Source organism: Arabidopsis lyrata, assembly GCF_000004255.2.
Source record: "Arabidopsis lyrata subsp. lyrata unplaced genomic scaffold ARALYscaffold_3, whole genome shotgun sequence".
NCBI classification, from domain to species: Eukaryota; Viridiplantae; Streptophyta; class Magnoliopsida; order Brassicales; family Brassicaceae; genus Arabidopsis; species Arabidopsis lyrata.
This window is the reverse complement of record NW_003302553.1, coordinates 311725-332206: the sequence shown is the minus strand read 5'-3', so window position 1 is coordinate 332206 and position 20482 is coordinate 311725. Positions and strand designations below refer to the sequence as shown.

The 20482-nt window shown below is 37.0% G+C and overlaps 3 protein-coding genes across 6 annotated transcripts; 1 reads left to right on the top strand and 2 right to left on the bottom strand.

Annotated features, from left to right (window-relative positions):
• Positions 1-738: 738 nt before the first annotated feature.
• LOC9318253 (inositol hexakisphosphate and diphosphoinositol-pentakisphosphate kinase VIP1) lies at positions 739-8504 on the bottom strand. Of its 3 annotated transcripts, none has more exons than XM_021031906.1 (31): positions 8470-8504; positions 8164-8300; positions 7925-7984; positions 7590-7636; positions 7355-7438; positions 7165-7228; positions 6870-7023; positions 6705-6775; positions 6479-6583; positions 6294-6386; positions 6046-6120; positions 5837-5922; positions 5469-5675; positions 5278-5377; positions 5122-5192; positions 4750-4831; positions 4380-4538; positions 4190-4232; positions 3996-4078; positions 3794-3856; positions 3639-3713; positions 3294-3422; positions 2816-3051; positions 2669-2713; positions 2505-2571; positions 2291-2362; positions 1945-2183; positions 1783-1840; positions 1526-1693; positions 1368-1442; positions 739-1277 (listed from the first exon to the last, which is right to left on the bottom strand). In XM_021031906.1, exons 2-31 carry the CDS (start codon positions 8251-8253, stop codon positions 1011-1013), a joined length of 3168 nt encoding a protein of 1055 aa, XP_020887565.1. In that variant the 5' UTR covers positions 8254-8300; positions 8470-8504; the 3' UTR covers positions 739-1010. The 3 variants fall into 3 exon arrangements, with proteins under 3 accessions (XP_020887565.1, XP_020887566.1, XP_020887567.1); XM_021031907.1 differs by having other exon boundaries at positions 8413-8498; XM_021031908.1 differs by having other exon boundaries at positions 8182-8498.
• Positions 8505-8999: 495 nt separating this feature from the next.
• Positions 9000-11242, bottom strand: LOC9320352. Of its 2 annotated transcripts, XM_021030861.1 has the most exons (4): positions 10712-11242; positions 10158-10430; positions 9772-10060; positions 9000-9476 (listed from the first exon to the last, which is right to left on the bottom strand). In XM_021030861.1, exons 1-4 carry the CDS (start codon positions 10943-10945, stop codon positions 9463-9465), a joined length of 810 nt encoding a protein of 269 aa, XP_020886520.1. In that variant the 5' UTR covers positions 10946-11242; the 3' UTR covers positions 9000-9462. The 2 variants fall into 2 exon arrangements, with proteins under 2 accessions (XP_020886520.1, XP_002882185.1); XM_002882139.2 differs by lacking the exon at positions 9000-9476 and having other exon boundaries at positions 9483-10060.
• Positions 11243-13175: 1933 nt separating this feature from the next.
• Positions 13176-20392, top strand: LOC9320350 (paired amphipathic helix protein Sin3-like 1). The gene is made up of 23 exons (XM_021030859.1): positions 13176-13382; positions 13487-13550; positions 13714-13908; positions 13987-14173; positions 14247-14345; positions 14425-14592; positions 14679-14955; positions 15138-15274; positions 15353-15428; positions 15508-15543; positions 15643-15833; positions 15913-16067; positions 16142-16269; positions 16388-16642; positions 16785-17480; positions 17561-17649; positions 17859-18449; positions 18536-18636; positions 18718-18856; positions 18948-19100; positions 19206-19372; positions 19598-19709; positions 19856-20392. Exons 2-23 carry the CDS (start codon positions 13489-13491, stop codon positions 19976-19978), a joined length of 4137 nt encoding a protein of 1378 aa, XP_020886518.1. The 5' UTR covers positions 13176-13382; positions 13487-13488; the 3' UTR covers positions 19979-20392.
• Positions 20393-20482: the final 90 nt, after the last annotated feature.

Sequence of the window (20482 nt, the reverse complement as noted above, 5' to 3'; positions counted from 1 at the left end):
AATGTAATGTGTTTGTTTGCTAACTCTCAACAGTTACAAAACGCATTTTTCGTAGCTCCCTAATACTACAAGACTAATTTTCATTTATTCACGGACAAATATTCCTATTGCATTACCTACATTTTTTTTTTAATTTATATATTAAACACTACAGTCTATCTCTCCTTAATTTGGTTATTTTTATAACTTTGTCAATGATTTTGAATTTTTGTTTTTGTGGTCATTATTTTGTTTTTGTTCTTTTTCAATTTATAGAATAAGTCGTTTATTTTACAAATAAATTTCCAATCAATTACTTAGCTTCTTAAAATTTGTATTTCCATTTAATGTCTTGAGCTTTTTCCCAAAAATAAAAAATCCATTGAGATTTACAGAGACGTAAGATTTTTTTTTTTTTTTTTAAGATTTAATTTATCGGTGCTTCTTTTCCTAATCAAATTGCTTTTCATTTTCACTTTTGTTCTTTTTCGATATAAGTGGAGCTAAAAACATTATATTAAGATTTGTTTTACGGTAAATGACAAGATAATTGTTTTAGATTCGGTGATTGTATATCCGATATTAGTTTTACTTTTGCAGATTATAAGTTCCAACAAATCCGCAACAACTTTATTGTAATAGATGATAGAAATACACAGTGCTTACAATAAAACTCATCATTTCTTGAGTATAATTATTTACCTATTACAAAGGAAAAAAAAATGATAGAAAATATTAGAGAACGTCACGGGTGACTCATTTATGTTCCATGTAATCATATCTTAATTCAAACCCAACTGCAGGAGTCCCTTTCCCAAATTGACTATATATACTATATAGTATACAGATAAAAAAACTAAATATTTTAAAATCATGCTGAAGAAAAAATAATAATAGCTATATTCAAAATCATTTTAATAGCAAATTTTGGGAGGAAAAGAAAATTAAAAAAATAAGAATGATCTGACTAGAACTGCACAAACAAAAGCATGAGCAAAATATAAAAGTGGAAAAAAGAAAGTAAAAAAGAATTAGCCCCTTCCATTAGAAGAAGAGTTCTTATAGTTGTGGAAGAGGTTAACTAGACGCTCGAGCACGGCAGCGCTTTTTGAGAAGTAACCGGAGAACCCAACCGGAGTGGAGGCCGGAGGGAAGTCTTCCGGCGGCATAGCAAACGGACGAACCATTTTCTCCATTGTCTCGAGGGTTAAACAAGAACCAACTTCTTGAAGCCTCTCTGGTCCCATTATCGGAAGTGTGTGTTCCCTTAGCAATGTCTCTGCCTCGTCGTCATTATTCTGCATCATGTTGTCACAACAATATTACCAAAACTTATCATTTGTTCCTCTAATTAGTTAAAGAAAAACGATAATATCCTTTGCTCTCACCCCTAAGGGAGATAAATCAGCGCCACGGCTAAATGTAAGCTCAATGCGGAATCTTTTCGGGTCTTCAAGTGACACCTGCATCCGTTTTTAATGACTAGAGTCAGACACAGAGATATATTTAAACATGTGTGAGAATGAAAGGGAATTTAATGTTAAACCTCGGTGTTCTCAAAGAGCCTTAGGACAATGTAACTCATGTAATCGAGTTCCTTGGTTTTACACAGACGCTCTAAGGCGTTTTGGCAAATCAGGCTTTCTTCTCCTAGGAGTGATTCATCAAGGTTACAGTACCGAAGGACGTTCATGAGCGAATGAATATGCGATTCCTGTCCCAAATCATACCAGGCTTAAACTTTATAGTCTCACTCAAAGACACACTTAAACGAGCAATGGAGAAATTAAGGAGGAAACTTACAGATGTGAAGTAAAGTCGAGTCCTCACATGACGTTCAGGTGTCTTCACATTTGCATACCTGAAAGGGAAATGAAAATCAATTAGTAGATTACACTTAGTAAAATTCAGCCTCCTAAAAAACTGTCTATATAAGAGCGACAGAGAAAGCAAAGAGTCTATTACTTTGGATCTAATCGGTATTTGGTTTCTTTATCATCATCTTCATCTTTATCACCTGTGCCAGGTCGTCTCAATTCATCGCTATTGATAAAAAACTTTGGTTGACTATTTCTATCTTCCTTTTGCGAGGCAGATAATGACAAGACTTGTTCTTGGCTTTCTTTCAGCTCAGCAACGCTCAGGGCTTCTTCTCGAGTATTCCTCAAGTCTATCAAGATTTTCCCCATTAAGCGCCGAGCAATCTTTGGTTTTAATGGAAAAAAAATATAGATATGATAAGTTGTGAGATCCTCTGGGAAAAAAAAAATCTTATAGAGGAAAATAACTACTCTAAGCTAGAAATTGTTACCTTTGAACCGATTTTAAGCTTTTGTTGCGGATTGATGCCATACTCATTTGGGATTACACCATCTGCAAGTAACTGCAACCACATAGCACATAACTTAGTTATAAGCGAGAGAGTCAACCATACATTTTAAAGATGTAACAAGAATGATCATAGTTTCAATACAAACTATTATAAAAGTTTCAGGAAAGGGAAGGAGGAATTTCAGTTTGTTTACCTGTGCTACTTTGAAGAGTTCATCTAATCCTTTTAGATCGAGATGGGAATTATGTAACAGGTCGTACCTGGTAAGAATAACACATTACAGCATATTCAAAAACGAGTAACCAAAGCTAGGTGTAAATCTAGAGATACACCAAAAACACCTAACAAAGAACTTACTTGCATGAATCGTAAACATCCGGGATCTGTGTGATGTCAAACCGGCTGCAATTAAAATTACCTATCAGTGCTACTCACAAAACTCTACCGGGAAAAAGATGAAAATTTGAGAAGCATTAATGCTAAATCCAAAGATGAAAAACTTACTCTTTTCTTTCATTGTAGAGATCCCTAGCGAGTTTAATCCACCGAGCAAACATCAAAAGGAACCCTTCGCTACCACATGGTAATCCAGAAGCAATCCGATCACTGTCAATGTTTGTCTTGCCAAGGGCCTTTGCTTGATCATATGGAGGAATTATATCATATGGCTCAGTGAGGTTCTCGTCTTCATCCATTGCAAGTAGTCTTACTTGTTCAGTCACATTCTTAGTTAATTTCACCTAATTATATAGAAAGAAGAAATTCAACGGATAAGAAATCTTTTTCTGGATTCCAGTAAATCACTTGTTGTGCAAACAAGTGGTACCTGGGAGAAAATGGAAGAGAAAAGCAACCACAAAATGAGATCAATGTGCTCAGTGCACTATGCAATATTACGTTGATATGCAAACAAACTCAAAAATGGTTGGTGATCTGCTTCACATTAGCAATAAACTACTGTTAGATGGAAAAGTGTGAGTACCAATTCGCGTAGGAGTTCATGAGCGTTGGGAGGAAGTCCAGCTCCGTCAGTCATCCAAGGGAAATCTTCAGAGGAGTCATGGTCGTCTATCATCTTTGTGCCAGACGTTACAATCTCATTCAATCTAGCCTGCAGGGCAGGCAAGAAGAGAAATCAAAACTGTTAAACTATTACAAAAGTTATTTGAGAAGGGGTATTTCAGAAGACTCTACTTATTCCTTCGAGAAAGATAGTAAGGTCTTTCAGAAACAGTTTCGATCTTGTGACCACAAGCAAATCATTCCAACGAGTTGCGAAAATGTGATTGATGCAGAATAAAAATGAGTCATAAACAGAGGGACAAACCTTGGCCGCTTCCATTTCAATGCTGGCATTATCAAGACCATCCAACATGGAAGAGTCCTTGCTAACCAAAGAAACCTAGAGAAAGAAGAAAATAAATTAATGACCATATGAAATTGCAAAGCACCACGAGTCCTCAGTGAGAGAGAAGGGCAAACCAGGATTGGCGTCAGCTGTCCTTCTAGGTCAAGCAGGCCTTTAGCAAAAGCCGCTGCAGACATCTGTCAACAGTGCAAATCAGTTTTTCAATCAGATGAGCTCTTTCACATATTTTGGTGCAAACTGCGAGGAGTAGTAAAGCTTAAAGCATATGTTCAAAAACTGATGCTCATCTTCACTACTAGAGGCGTAAAGCTGTACCTGAACACGTCCCTCGTCAGAGCTGTAAATTTTAAGGTCATGACGGTATGTACTATGGAGACGAAGCAAACCAGTCCCTTCACCTGCAAGCATATGACGTTTCATCGTGAAATACTTAATATATTGATCATCACAAGTACACTAAACTCCTTCAGATGGAAAGTAACAGATATAAGTAGATCAAGTTCCCTCACCTGGATACATATTGTTTCGAAAGTATCTACCAAGTTCTTCTGCCTGCAGATGAAGCATACATCAAAAAAATTAGACAAGAATACACCAACCGCCTGCACTTGTGTTAGATAAGCTACCATAAGATACCTCCATTTACCAACAGAAATCTCTAATTTTGCAATTATTTTATGTTATTGATTGGTAGTATACCTGCTTTCTACCAGCGTGTGTTAAAACACCCCCATATTTCAAAACCATAAGGGCTTCTACTGGTCTTTCTTCTTCGCCTTCACCATCGCCTTTTGGTATTTTGACCCACTTCAGCGGCTTCAGTTGAACCTTCCTGTATATACCAGAGAAATGTCCTCCCTGCATATCAAAGTTCTATAATATGAGGGAGAATTTACGGAGAAAAAATCCAAACAGAACCTGTATAAAAGTCCCAGATATATCTTAACAACAAATCACTGTAAAGCCCAAAAAGTAACAGCGGCTGCTGGTGAATATAACATGAAACTCGATATTTCAAAGAATGCAGCACATATAAACGGAAAGTAACAAAAATATCAAGACACGTAACCTCTTCAAGAACTGCTTTCACTTGCCGAAGCTTCTCAGCATGTTCAAGGTCTTCTGCATCACTATCACTTTCACGACCTGGTCTAAAAATAAAAAAGATAGACCATAAGGTTCTTACCAAATTTCAACAGTAAAACATGATTTACAGCAGTAGTAAATGAAGCATGCTATTTTGTTTCTAAGAAAACTTCAATGAGATAGAACAAAATCCCCTTCGAAAGCTTTGGTGAGTAGAAATATAGCATGGGGATTCTCAGTATTTACATTAAAAGTAGCTCACATGAAAATGCATCACAGAAACAGCAGAATGTTTTGAGAATAAATTAAGTTACTTCAATCAAATAATGTTAATCTTAGGACATGTTTTTGGTACCTTGAACGGGGAACTAGCATTCTTGTGGCATCTAATAGATCTTGCAACTGGACGGCACTCTTAAGTTTGGTCTGCAAAAGGGGAGAAATTGACACAGTATAAGCAAATCAATCAAGGCAAGATGAACTTGAAGATAGAAAGACTTGAGCCTCTCACCTCAGCTCTTGGCTTTCCACCATTGTACTTCAACATTAGGTTTAATAGTTTTTCCTCTGTAACTTTTAGTTTCACTTTCTGTTTGGGAGTTCTATCGCCACTGACATGTAAAACAAAGGTTCACACTTCTCAGATCCTGGCTAAACAGAGAGAAGGATAGAAGGAACACGTGATTATATGCTAGAACATACTGTCGAATAACAGCAATGACACAACGTAGCTCTTCTGACTGCCCAAAAGTGCCGATGATGCCACTACCCTGGCGAGTTAGTCCTTCATTAGGTTGTACGCGTTCGTTGATCTTCCATGGCAAGGTAGGAGGAAGAGTCGATGAAAGATGAGGAGCCTTTGCATCCAAACACATCTTCCTTAGCACACACGCAGCATCGTCGTAATACCTGAGAGTACAAGAGGTTTGTGAATACTTTAAAACTGAAAAGCACTTTTTGAGAGTTTAAGAAAGAGGCAAAAGATGCCAGTCTAAAAACTCTAGAAACTTAACCTATTAATAGAGCTATGATTTTAAGAAAGGAAATAAAAATGCAGAATGCTAGCTTACTTGTATGAGTTCTTCACAAAACTCCATCCATTGACATCACACACATATGAACAGCCTTCTGATCGTAGAAGATCAAACCCACAGACCTGGAAATGTGAAAAATGTTGAAGAAATTACTAAGCCATTGCTCGGAATCAGAAAGTACCATTATAAGGGATCACAGCCCTGCAAGAAGTAATGAGAGCCAGAGGATTGGATTCACAACATACCGCTTGCCTAAATGCGATGCAAACTTCTCTAGCCATTTGCTTTTCAGCTGGTGTAAGCAATACTGGATATCTCACCTGTTCAATATATTAACCAAAAATAAACTACTGATCGAAATCTAAACATCAACATTTTAAACCTTCATGAAAATACTAGCAACTCATGCTTTCATATAATCAGCAGATTTTGAATCAATAGCCTTTTCTTCATTAAAAATTAGGAACTGTTGGGAAATGATTGAAAAACGTACCTCCTTCCCATCTGTATTCCTCATAACAACACCATCAACAACAGGCGACTTTCTGGCTTCAGCATGTGCGTATTCAGGACCCACTGTGTAGACCTATGTTTAGTAGGAAGATTGTCAGTTGAGAACTCATGTTCACCAGACAAAAACAACCAGAAAAACGTGTATATAGTAAACGATCACACAACCTTGACATCAGTTCCTCCGGTGGCCATAAACTCCTCGTATATATAAGAGCCTTCTCTCCTAACCCGTCTGACGTCAGGATGAAATTCACTTGAACGGTTCCCAATCTGAAGTAAAATGGTGACAAGCGATATATATGAGGCAGAAAAGGAGTCAATTACAATTAAGAAAATATTAGAGTAACCAGTTCGATCCAGAGCAGAGAAGTTCTGCAGAAAGATGCAGTACCTTGCGAAACAATTCTTTCATGCCTCCACCTGCCGAGCTAGGGTAGTATATCATTATACTATGGTCATCTCCTATAAACGCATAAAGAATGTCAGAAGATAATAAAAAAAAATCTGCAAATCAGAAGATAAATAAAACAAGGAGGATAGCCATAGGCAAGCTCACCATTGACAGGCTTTTCCACAAATGGCTTCCAGAAGCGTTCACCATTGACCTCAACAAAATCTTCTTCCTCGACAAAATAATTAAGGTCTTGATTTGGTACCTTTCTATTGACACAAGCATACCTAGGAACTGGGATGCCATACATCTCAAGATGCTGTAGATGCACATAAGCAGTTGTTTTTATTAGTAAAAGGAAAAAGTAGGTAGCTCTTCTTTGTCGTTAAGCCTGAATCACTTTGAAGAATTATCCAAAATGTGAACAGAAACAACTATCTTGCAGTCTAAAATTATTTACCTCATACACCTTCCGGCGATCATGAAGAAGATACTGCGGATCTAGTTCATTCACTAAAAATGGCCTGAAATAATCGAAGTTTGAAACATCAGACCTCAATAGCCAAACTCAATTAATTTTCACCGAAAACTAATGTAAGATATGCTGTTGTTTATTGAGCCAACAGTGAGGGATAAAAGGTAAGACTCACTTTCTTAAAGCAGCATATGCCTGAGCCTTCTCAAGAGGATATCCAGAGGAATGAAAAGCAATCAAGCAATCACAAATGGGCCAACTGAAACAGTAAACCTTCTGGTAAAGTTTTGATTCCAGTATATACTTTGTACTTGATAAATATTCAACTACACTTTATCGTAATACAGTTATAAAGAATCATTCATAACATGAGTTAAAGCCAAAAGTGAGCTCTATTTGGTACACCATACCTTTCTATCGGATCTTCAAGTATAACTTTATCCCCAAAATGCAAGATCTGCGAATAAAGTAAAGTTGCAACAAAAGTGTCAATGAGATGATAAATAAAAGAGGAAATGGAATACAACAGAGAATCTACAAAAACAAAGAGTCAACAACTTTTCTTTAATGCAAAAAGTTACTCAGAAGCATCTTCCAATAACATTCGCCCAAGAATCACAAAAATACAGGTCATTCAATCAAAAAGCAATCTCTCACCAAGGAAAAAAAAAAACAACAAGTATAAGAATACAAACCAGAGAGTATCAAATTGATCTTCAATCAAAAACCAGAAACAAGAAGGTACCTCAAATTCACCAAAAGACTCGAGTCTGTCGAGAATTTCCCCCATGGGAGCTGAGAATACCTATAATAAACCCACAAGGAACAAACCATCCATGAACGAGCGAGAACACATAGTGAAAAAAGACTAACCGGTCATCATGGAGCCGTGGTACAGGATTAAGAGAGCTCAATTCCGAATCTGTTGGTCAGTAGAAAACGCGAAATACGAGCAGCAAACAAAAAAAAAAAGAGAAACAGAACCTCGGAGCCGCATTTCACCTTCTTTTCCATGACGCAGACTCCAATCTTTATCTTCTCACCAACCACACTTGCTCCTTCTTCCATCTCCATTCTCTCTCTCTCTCTCTCGACCTTTTAACGACGTCGTAGTCTTCTCTCTAAAGTCACAGATTCACAAAATCAAACCAAATAAACGCCGACATACACTAAATCTCGTCAGTTTCCAACGATGATGATATGATCAGCTAGCTCTTTGGAAGAAACACGCACAATTCGGGCATAAGAGAACAGTAGAAGATCTCGCAGAGAAGACGAAGAGAGACTAACCAGTAAAACAATGGTGATCACAAGGCAGAGAATAAAGCCCTTGCTTGAATTGGGAAATTAAATATTCTATAAAATATCTAAAAGCAGCGGTGAAGCACGGGGAGAGAGAGAGAGAGAGAGATAGAGAGAGGACAATTCAGTCGTCACAGGCCGTTTGCGTTAAATAAATTATTAAGGAAAAAACTTATTAAAATGCTATTATTGTAATTTTTAGTCAGCATCCTTGGACCGAATTGGACCCACAACTTGACGTTAAATTATTATGGTCGAGCAAATATAATAATGATGATAATGATCAAAATGTTATTATTGATATACTATATGAACTAAAATATCACATGGTCCGTTGTGTCGTCCATCAATGATACATTAAAAGATATAATGTCATGATTAGGTTTTGCTATTATATTTTTGGTTAAGAAGAGAAAATATGTAACCAGAAAAAAAAATGTGCAAGGATAAGATCTAGTAGGGTTCTCGAATATGCAGTAAGAGAAAATATGTAAGTTTGTTTTTGCATAGACGTTAAAAGGTTCCAACCAAAAACATATTAGGTGTCATTTTCAGGTTGTCTGACTTTATTTTTGTAGTTTTAAACAAGATTATAAGATTCTACTACCAACTAGTTCGTTAGGTGCGATTTGGATTTGAATTTGATTTTAGGTAACATATTTTCTTTTCTTCTTCGGGGACATGTGATAAAATTGGAACAATACAAAGAAGATTAGCATGGCCCTTGCGCAAAGATGACATGCATAAATCAAGAAATGGTATAAATTTTCTTTAAAAAAAAAAGATGTTTAAAAGAAAAGGTTAAACGAATACATATCAATCAACTATACAGGTACTTATCAACTGCTATCATACAATATTGGAATATGAAGAAGACATTAGCTTCACAATGATATCTTTCTTCGTAAAGAAATAACAAAATAATCTTTTTTTTTCTTCCCAAGTTGGTTGTAAACTTGTAATTGATATACAATTGTACTGTCAATTGTCAATCTCTGCAAAAAACAAAAACATAATTAGATATTAGAATAGTTAAACTTGAGATGATTAAAAATTTGTGCTGACGTGACGAATAATGAGACTTTCAAGAAAAATATGTGTCGTATGTCGGATTTTCCGAACAAAAGAAATCGGAAAAAACAAGAACTCTGGACACGCAATGTCTCGAATATACCTAAAATTTTATTGGAAATGGAAATCCTCGAATGAAAGAAATTAGAAATGCTATAAACATACAATTATAATTAACGATAACTGCTAACAATATTTTGAAGGAGGTGAGTTTAGTACCGAAAGAAGAAGGGAAGACGATGATATGCATAGTTGCGTTGTTTGGAGGAAGATGCAATTGAAGAGGACAAAGCTTTTCATTCAGAGGATTTCTACAGCAGATCATAACTTCTTCCATCTCTGTTTCTTCCTCAAGTCTCTTCTTTAGTTCTATCAACTCGCTTCCATGGAATATCAATGATTTTTCTCCCATTTCCTTATTTATGTTCCCACAATCATCTCCGATCTCGTAATTTATTAGTCTTCCTTCGGATTTCAGTGGCAAACTCACAGTAAATGAATCATCTGACTGATCATGTATGCAACATCGATAAATGTTTATAACATGTATATGTACTATTTAATTTTCAGGAGAATAGTACTGGTATGTGTAGTGTATATAATACCTCAATCCGTGAAAAAGTGGAAGAACTATGGGTAGATCCTGCATCATCTTTGGTAACTCGAATCTGGAGAACATCAACACTCCACATGATCCAATCTTGTGTGACCGTACGACTAGGAATATCGTGTGTGATAGAGTTTCTCCACGGTGGTACTCCCTTGTTCGCCCTTAGATATTGTCCGTACCGACTCTTGAACCGTACGTGTATACCATCGTCTGATATCGGCTCCCATTCCGCAGATGAATCCAACTTTCCCGGTAGAGTTTGAAGTACCTTGTTTCACAAGCAAACTTTAATATGAGACACATATGGCTTCTTTAGCAAGAAACATTTTCACGTTTAGAGATTCTGTTTATGTATTTTTGTTTGTTAGTCACAACAACGTGTTATTTCGTTGTTAAACATTTGAAATTTCTCTTCGGCAACATTTATTGAGTCAAATTGTTAATACATGTTATCAACGGATTTGGATGCCTTGTTTCTCAAGAAATCTCAAAAAGAAACCTAATTTGATGTGAGGTGGTTTCTTGTAGCCCAAGATCCCCTACTAATACCTTTTTACCGGTGGCTCCAAGGAGGAAATGAATATTAGTGGCGGTAAGGTATTTGCCGTAACAACTTTGGAGACGGATCACATTGGATCCAGGTACGATCTCAACCGTCCATCTGGTGTTTTTAGTTGTACCGCGACGATCTTGGTGAACGGATTCTTGATCTTCATCGGCGCCTAGGTATTTGTCGTTGTGGCTACGGAGACGTACAATCGCTGCCTTTCTAAATATCTCCATCGGTGACTACGAGAACAATGATAAACTCTTTCGAAGAAATTAAGAGTTAGGAGACAAAAGGGGATCTAAAAGTTATTCTCGATGATAGTCATGACACGTAGGATAATATGAAGGTTTCTCGACATGAGTTTTTTTGTTAATGGTTGGTTGCTTCTTTGATCCATGTCAAAAGCCTGATGAAACATTGAAATTATGTTAGTTCAGATGATGAGACCAGACTTCTGAATTGTTCGAGCAATCCAAAGAGGATTTCTAAATTTCATTCCACTAGTTGATTCAGAACCTTTTTTTTTTTTTTTTTTTTTTTGTGAACGATTCAGAACCTTTTCCATTAATTTTTTAGTTTCTATTTGTTCAATAATTGAATTGGTCCTCTGATATAGAACAGTGTTTTATTAGGTTCTATGATTTCATCTCTGTGAATCCTTTATTTAGTTTGTATGAAGTTTTTTACTTATTGCCCCAATTCTAGCGTCAAATTCTCTAGATTCAGGTCCTTGTAGAATAGAGAAGTTAGACAACACTATGATGAATTAAACAGAATTAGCAAACAAACTTGAAATCGTCCTATAATATGAAGTGTCCAGCTTCACTGCTCGAATCTTTTCTAAAAGAATTAGTCTACTGCTCAGATATATGAATTTATTCTCATAGATTACAAGAATCTCTGAAGTCTGACATGTGAATTATTCATAAAATCATCACCGCAGAAGAAGTACATACCCAAACGAAATTTGAGAAAAATAAGTAAGAGATCAGAGTTTGGTTAAGAATTTTTTCGGTCACGGTTAATCTGAAACACGGACCAATTTGTTAATCATCATATCTCTTCTTTCTTATCCTTCAATCAAACACTCAACAAAACAGATCGAATAAAACAGAAGATTAAGCAAATCAAAAAAGATATTTGAAAACTAGATCGAAGAAGACGATAGATGAAAGCGATTTAGATCATCAGAGACTTAAATACTAATAATCATAAAGATTTCTCCATCATGTTGTTGCAGTATTACCTCATCAACTGATCTAAATTTTGCATTATCAAAACAGAACAAAACATCAAAATTCAAAAACTCTACAGAAAACAAGATGAAAATTGAATAGAGAACCCTAGTAAATTGAGTTGTGTCGTCGATAAGCGCTAATGTCTCTCCCAAAGTTATGTGTGGTTTGTATATAAAGGTCCCCAATGACGGCGATTCTTCTCAGGTTTTATGAGGAAGGAAACCCTAGCGATTATGGGTCGTTTTCATAAGGCCCAATATCAAAATGATCCATTAAAATTTAAAACCCTAAACCACCACTCAATTAGCTTATATGGGCTTCTCTGAAATTTTACAACTTAAAAAAAAAAACTTGAACAAATACTTTGTAAAAAAAAATCAACATCTATTTAAGGCTTGGAATCCTTGGATCCTATTTTAAGGGACGACAATATCAAAATTAATATCCTTTTTTTTTTTTGTGGAGTAGATATAAACTTTTAGCTTAATTTAGCATGTTTTGTAGTAAATCCAAAACCGGATAAAATCTAATTTCAAACTCAACTAATTCTGTCCATTTTATCTTTAAACAAACACTTGAAACTCCAAAAAAAACTTCAAACACTTTTCAATAGTTTCATACATACGCAAAGAAACACAAAGGGGATATATTCTTAACAAGTTTTCTTAAACTAAGTAATGACATCGCTACAAAGATCAGCTGTTTCGTTCCGGCGCCAAGGTTCTTCAGGTCGTATTTGGAGTGATCAATCCATCTTAGATCAAAAAAATGGAGCAATTCTTCAAAACCAAGAACAAACATGTCAACAATCCGGAAGTACCAGTAACGATCTTGAAGAAAAAATTCCATCACGGAAATCAAGTTCTTCGTCGTCGTCCTCTTCATCACCACCTCTATACTTTTCTGAAATACGTCGAGGACCAGACATTTCATCTTCTACACGAAACAAACCCGGTTGTGGTTTATCGTCACTTTTCCGACAATGTATCGGTTCTTCAGCTCGTGCATAATTTTGTTCAATGCTTGACACAACAGATCTGTACATATATATGTTCTTGTTACATAACAAAAAATTCATCACAATTTTTCCGAATATGTATGTCACCAAACAGAGTTCTTAAGAAATGGGCCCAATGTTTTAAAAGGCCCAATAAATATTTGATTTGTCGGCCCAAATTGAAGCAGAATAAAGAATAATTTACCAGAGTAAGTAAGCCGCAAAACACAGACAAAGGTCGAACCCCAAGAATGCAAAATCTCTTATTCGAAAATTCTCAGCGTCTTTGTTGCAAACTCCTCTGAATTTGAAGTTTCGCCGGAATTTTCCTCTGTCTATGTATGATCAAAGTGCTTCTTCCCGATTCTGTTCTCGTTTCAGAGATCTGAGTGTCTGATTTCATCTACTACACGGGAAAATCTAGAGTGCTAGAAAGTAGGTCTCATACATACGCTTTTTCCTGTGGGGGAATTTTGATCCTCTGCTACGTTAATTAACTTTAGGTTTTGTTTTAAATTTGATATATTTTTTTTTGGCAGAGATGAAGCGGATAAGAGATGATGTCTATGCCTCTGGGTCTCTGGCTTCTTCTCGAGCCCAATTGTGAGTTTCTCTTCTTCAAATTTCGATTTTTTTTTTCTGTTGCGGTTTTCAATTTCTGACTGATGCAATGGGTTCTGTTTTGAGGCGATTAGGTTTTCTATAATTTTGCATGGAGAGTGAACAAATATTTGTTAGTGAATTGACTAGAGATGATTTGGTGCAGATATGGACAATCTCCGGTCCCCGGCAGTGGTGACACCGAAGGAGGAGGGAGAATGGCTGGTGGGGAAATTACTTGTCAGAAATTGACAACCAATGATGCCTTGTCGTACCTGAGGGAAGTAAAAGAGATGTTTCAAGATCAACGGGACAAATATGACAGGTTCCTCGAGGTTATGAAAGATTTTAAGGCTCAAAGGTTAGGTCTTTCACTCTCTGAGGTAGTAAGTTTTAGTAGGCGGCGGCATTGAATTTATTCTTCGTCTTGCATTTTCAGAACCGACACAGGTGGTGTCATTGCAAGAGTTAAGGAATTGTTTAAGGGACATAATAATTTGATATATGGATTCAACACCTTTTTGCCTAAGGGTTATGAAATAACGCTTATTGAGGAGGAAGACCATGCTCTGCCAAAGAAGACTGTTGAATTCGAAGAAGCCATCAATTTTGTCAATAAAATTAAGGTATTATATTTCTCTTATGAAGTGCCCTTACATCTAGTGTCTCAATGTACAAGTTCCTTTTTTGTCACTGCAGAAGCGATTCAAGCACGATGAACATGTCTATAAATCTTTCTTGGAAATCTTGAATATGTACCGCAAGGAGAACAAGGAAATTAGTGAGGTGTACAACGAGGTAATATACTTCATCTCACCTGTAATGCCACTCCAAACTCTTTCCAACATTTTCTAACCTTCGAATATCTATGCTCCAGGTATCTATTCTTTTTGAAGGCCACTTGGATTTGCTTGAAGAGTTTACTAGGTTTCTGCCAGCGTCTTTGCCCTCTCATTCAGCAGCGCAGCATAGCCGGAGTCAGGCTCAACGGTACAACGACCGAGGCTCAGGCCCTCCTCTAATTCATCAAATGCAAGTGGAAAAGGTATAACATATGTTTCATAATTTTTCTTCTTCTATTTTTTGGTCAGGTATCTCAGTTTTGTGCCCGCTACATCTTTTTATCACCAGGAACGCCGACGAGAAAGGGCTGTTGCTTCCCGCGGGGATTATAATGTTGAACGTCATGACCTTAATGATGATAAAACGATGGTGAAGATGCAAAGAGAGCAGCGGAAGCGTCTTGATAAGGAAAATAGGGCAAGGAGGGGCCGTGATTTAGACGATAGAGAAGCAGAGCAAGATAACCTACACCATTTTCCAGAAAAAAGGAAGTCGTCCAGAAGAGCTGAAGGTCTTGAAGCATATGCTGGTTCTGCTTCCCATTCTGAGAAAGACAATTTGAAAAGTAAGCTAATTCCTGTCAAACATATTTTTTATTTGCTTGGTCTTTTTTCTATTTTCTAGGGTCCCAGACAGTGGACACCTTAATTCTTTCTCTTCAAGAGAGAATTTATTAACCAATCTTGGTTGCCTGGTGATTTTTACTGTGCGAAGAATCTGCTAAGATGTTTACTTCTTTTGTGTTAGGTATGTACAACAAAGCATTCGTTTTCTGTGAGAAAGTCAAGGAGCGACTATGCAGCCAAGATGATTATCAGACATTCTTGAAGTGCCTCAATATTTTTAGCAATGGAATAATCCAAAGGAATGATCTGCAAAATTTGGTATTGCAATTTGTGACCAGGGGTTGATCTTGTGGTAACGTTCGGGAATTGTATTAAATGCCATTCATTTTCTCTCAGGTTTCTGATCTTCTTGGGAAATTTCCTGATCTAATGGATGAGTTCAACCAGTTCTTCGAGCGCTGTGAGAGTATTGGTACTCAAAATACCTATTACCATTTTAATAGTTATCACATAGTATCAATCTTCTTCTGACGTTCATCCTCTTTTTGCAGATGGATTTCAGCACCTTGCTGGTGTTATGAGCAAAAGTATGCTGCTATTCTAAACTTCTCAGCTATGAACAATATTGTCTCTTTCCCTCCTATTTTGTAAGATCTTTACTGACATTACTGGTACTCATGCGGCAGAATCATTTAGCAGTGAACTGTTATCCAGACCAGTGAAGGTGGAAGAGAAAGAAAGTGAACATAAGCCTGACCTGGAGGCTGTTAAGGAAACCGAGCAATACAAGGAGGAGTACATGGGAAAATCTATTCAAGAGCTTGATCTCTCTGATTGCGAGTGTTGCACTCCTAGCTACCGGCTTCTCCCTGCGGATGTAATTGGAGTTTCTATTTCCAAGTTGCATTTTGAGCATGTTCATTGGATTACTAGTTAATGTAATATATTATTTGCAGTATCCGATACCAACTGCGAGTCAGAGATCAGAGCTAGGAGCTGAGGTTTTAAATGATCATTGGGTGTCTGTCACTTCCGGAAGTGAAGATTATTCTTTTAAGCACATGCGCAGAAACCAATATGAAGAGAGCTTGTTCAGATGCGAAGATGATAGGTATATATATTTGACAACATACATATTGTTGTTGCAAGTAATTGGTCATTTAAGTTAATTACTGCTTATATCAGATTTGAGTTGGACATGTTGCTGGAATCTGTGAGCTCTGCGGCCAGAAGTGCAGAAAGTTTGTTGAACATCATCACAGAGAAGAAAATAAGTTTTTCTGGCTCCTTCAGAATCGAAGACCATTTTACGGGTCTGTATTCTTTTCTGGGACCTGTAGTTCGTCGTTATATCTTCTCTCTTCCCCTTTTTTGGAGCTCGCATATGTTTGGTTCTTAAACTTTGCCATTTTCTTATTGACTTATTTACAGCCCTAAATTTAAGGTGTATTGAGCGACTTTATGGCGACCATGGTCTTGACGTGATCGACATATTACATAAGAATTTAGCCACTGCACTTCCTGTAATCCTAACTCGTTTAAAGCAGAAACAAGATGAATGGAAGAAATGCCGTGAAGAATTTGATAAGGTCTGGGCGAATGTATATGCGAAAAACCATTACAAGTCACTTGATCACCGCAGCTTCTACTTCAAACAACAAGATTCAAAGAACTTGAATGCAAAATGTAAGTAGACTTATAGAAGTCGTAAGAAAATTTATATTAGTTACTTTATCCTGTTTTATTGCCCACATTCATCTGGCAGTGATATTCTTACTTTCTCTTATTCCTTTTTCATTCTGTTTCTTATTCTTGTTTCGCGAACCAGCATTGGTGGCTGAAATTAAGGAGCTGAAAGAGAAGTCTCAGAATGAGGATGATGTTCTGTTGTCTATTTCTGCTGGTTACAGACAACCCATAAATCCTAATCTTGAATATGAGTATTTCAACAGAGCTATTCATGAAGACCTGTACAAACTAGTCCAGTTTTCATGTGAGGAGTTATGTTCTACAAAGGAACAGCTCAGTAAAGTTCTGAGGCTTTGGGTAAATTTCCTGGAGGCAGTGCTGGGTGTTCCTCCCAGGGACGAGGGCGCAGATCTTGTTGAAGATGTTGTAATAAAACCCAAGACTCTCGATGTGAATCACAGTACATCTACTAACGGGGAGTCTGCTGTGAGTTCTGGAGCAGACACAGCAAGGTTGGCTTCTAGGAAACTAAAATCTGCTGCCAATGGAGATGAGAATGCTTCATCTGGGCCAATTAAACACGGTGGCATAGGTTTGGTAAATAAGGATTCGACAGGAAAAGAAAATCTTAAAGATACTGATACAGCCATCAGAGATGGTGACACCTGTTCTGCTGTGAAACCCCAGAAAGAACAAGAGACTGGAAATGAAGCCGATAAAAGAGTTGTAAAGCCTATCCCGATGGATATTTGTGAAAGAGCAGTCACCTCGAGTTTATCAATCCCAAGTGGGGGAGAAAACAGTCATTGTGTAGTAGGAAAGGAAGATTTGGCAGGTACTTTCCGGATTTAAACTATTTAATTTTATTTCTGCTGCTTGTTTATTTGTGTTGATATTTGTTACTTTACAATTAAGGTTCACATGAGATTCAAGCCAAACCAAGCAACACCTTCACTGATATTCATCATGATGTAGATAGCATTGAAACGGTTCATTCGACTCAGGTACTACATTGAATAACTATATATTCACCTAAACCCGCTATTGCCTGGAGGTTTCCATGGCTTAGGGATGTATTATTACTCATGGAGTATTACAGTAGTACCTATGGCCTATGGGACCCAGGGATTAAAAAACTAAAATGTGTTTTATATTATATATTATGCTATCTGGACCCTTCTGACCATGCTAAACGGTCCTTTCATTTTACTAGGGAGGTGATGTTGGCACGTCGATAGTTTTGGCAAATGGATTAAGGTCTGATTCTTCTAAAGGTACTAGGAATTCTGATGAACCCGAAGGTTCCTCCAGGATTGAGAAGGAGGAAGGTGAACTCTCACCTAATGGTGATTTCGAAGACAACTTTGGTGTGTACGAAGATCTTGGGGTGAAGTCCACATCCAAACCAGAGAATTCAGCAGATGCTGAAGTAGAGGCAGATGCTGAGATGGAGAATGCGGATGATACTGACGATGATGATGGTGAAAATGCTTCCGAGGGTGGTGAGGATGCATCTGGAACTGAATCTGGTGGCGAGGAATGTTCACAGGACGAAAACAGAGAGGAGGAGAATGGTGAGCATGATGAGATTGATGGTAAAGCTGAGAGTGAAGGGGAAGCGGAGGGAATGGATTCACATTTCTTAGAAGGAGACAGCGAGTTGCTTCCTCAGTCAGAACATGTTCTCTTATCCGTCAGACCCCTTTCAAAGCATGTAGCAGCAGTTTTACATGATGAGAGGTCAAAAGATCTCCGAGTTTTCTATGGGAATGACGATTTTTATGTTCTTTTTAGGCTTCACCAAGTGAGTGCATCGTTTGATATGATCTTTTACCTAATTATTTACTGAAATTACTTCTCTCTAGCAAAGATAAAGTGGTGCATTTTCAGATCCTGTATGAGAGAATTTTGTCTGCAAAAAGGAATTGCTCAGGCGGTGAACTGAAATCGAAAAACTCAAAGGATACCAATTCCTTAGATCCTTATGCGAGGTACCTTCCTTTGTACAACTGTTTATACTAGCCTAAGTAGATAATCCAATACATATTTAATCTGATCTGTATGTTGTACAGGTTTATGAGAGTTTTGTATCGATTGCTTGATGGATCAGCTGAAAATACCAAGTTTGAGGATGAGTGCAGAGCTATAATTGGGAATCAATCATATGTGTTATTCACGTTGGACAAACTGATATACAAATTGGTTAAGCAGGTGTTACTGACACTAGTGGTTCAAGACATTATTTTTGATGTTATATATTATGTTATATTCCCTGTGATGTTCTAATATTATCCATCTGCAGCTTCAAGCTATTGTAGCTGATGAAATGGACAACAAGCTACTTCAGCTGTATGAATATGAGAAATCCCGGAAATCCGGAAGGGTTATCGACTCGGTGTATTATGAAAATGCTAGGGTCCTCCTTCACGAGGAAAATGTTTACCGGTTGGAATGTGTATGAACACTTGTGACTCTCTTATTTCTCCGGGTCTTCATACATCAATGTGGTGACTTATGATCCATTTGAACTTAATTGCCTTTTTTTATAATTCATATGCAGTCATCCTCGCCATCACGTGTATCTATCCAGCTTATGGATAACATAATAGAGAAGCCAGAAGCGTATGCAGTTTCTATGGATCCCACATTTGCAAGTTATTTGCAAAAGGAGTTTCTTTCCACCTCGTCAGGAAAGAAAGAGCAGGGACCTGCCATTGTATTACAAAGGTATACATCTTATATATTGCTCAAAGAGTTTCAGTCTTTCATCTGCTTCTTTAAGGCGTTTGCATAAATATACGTTCATGAAATTGCATTCAATTCTATCTCTTTGACACGCTTGTAGGTTATATATAGGTTTGTTCTTTGTTTTTCTCTTCTACTGGAACTGGTCCAGGATACTTGGACGAAATTAAGTAATTAAACAAAATCCCTTTTGGGCAATTTTGGCAGGAACCTGCGTCCATACACCGGGTTGTATGATCTTGCAGCACTCTGTAAAGCTATGGAAGGTGTCGAAGTAGTAAATGGCTTGGAATGCAAGATGTCTTGCTCTTCTTTCAAGGTAAACCGATTTTCAGTCTCAAAAATCTTGAACCAAGCAACTCAATTATACCGATTTCAACCTGTTCATCTTTCTTTATTCAAAAGCTTCTCTGTAGTCAATTTTCTGTTCATGAATCAATCAATATATATATTCATCTCTTGTAGATCTCGTACGTATTGGACACAGAGGATTACTTCCACAGGAAGAAGAAGAAAAAGAAGACTGAACAGTTACCGCAATGTAACAAAGATAGAGTAGAAAGGTTCCATAGGTTTCTCTCAGCTTAAAGATGACCACAACAAAGTTTCCTCTTGGGGTTTTCTTCTTACTTTTAAACCAACAACACTCAACACACAAGAAAAAGGTAAAACTGACAAAGTTGCACAAGTAAAGTTCTCTGCAACAAGTCCCAACTTTGGTTTTCAGATTTCTTACTATGCTGATTATAAGATGAGATATAGAGAGATGCACAAAGTGGAGAACAAAACCATAAGAAGAACAATGGTGGTTTAGTGTTTCTATGTGTATCTTGTATTGGTTTTAGGTTTCAAGTGTCAAGTCTGTTAGTGTTAAATGTAGTGTGTATGTGTGTGCACTCTTGAGGAGATTGTTGTTGTAAATATATATAGGACCAAAGGAAAAATTATTCTTCATCTACTTCAAATTTCAAGATTATGAAATCAACTAAAAAATTTCAACAACATTTTTGTTTTTGGTGAGTCAGAGAGATCATATTTCGTATTAATTAAGTTGCAATTAACAAGTTTAAGAAAATCACTAAACCTAACCAT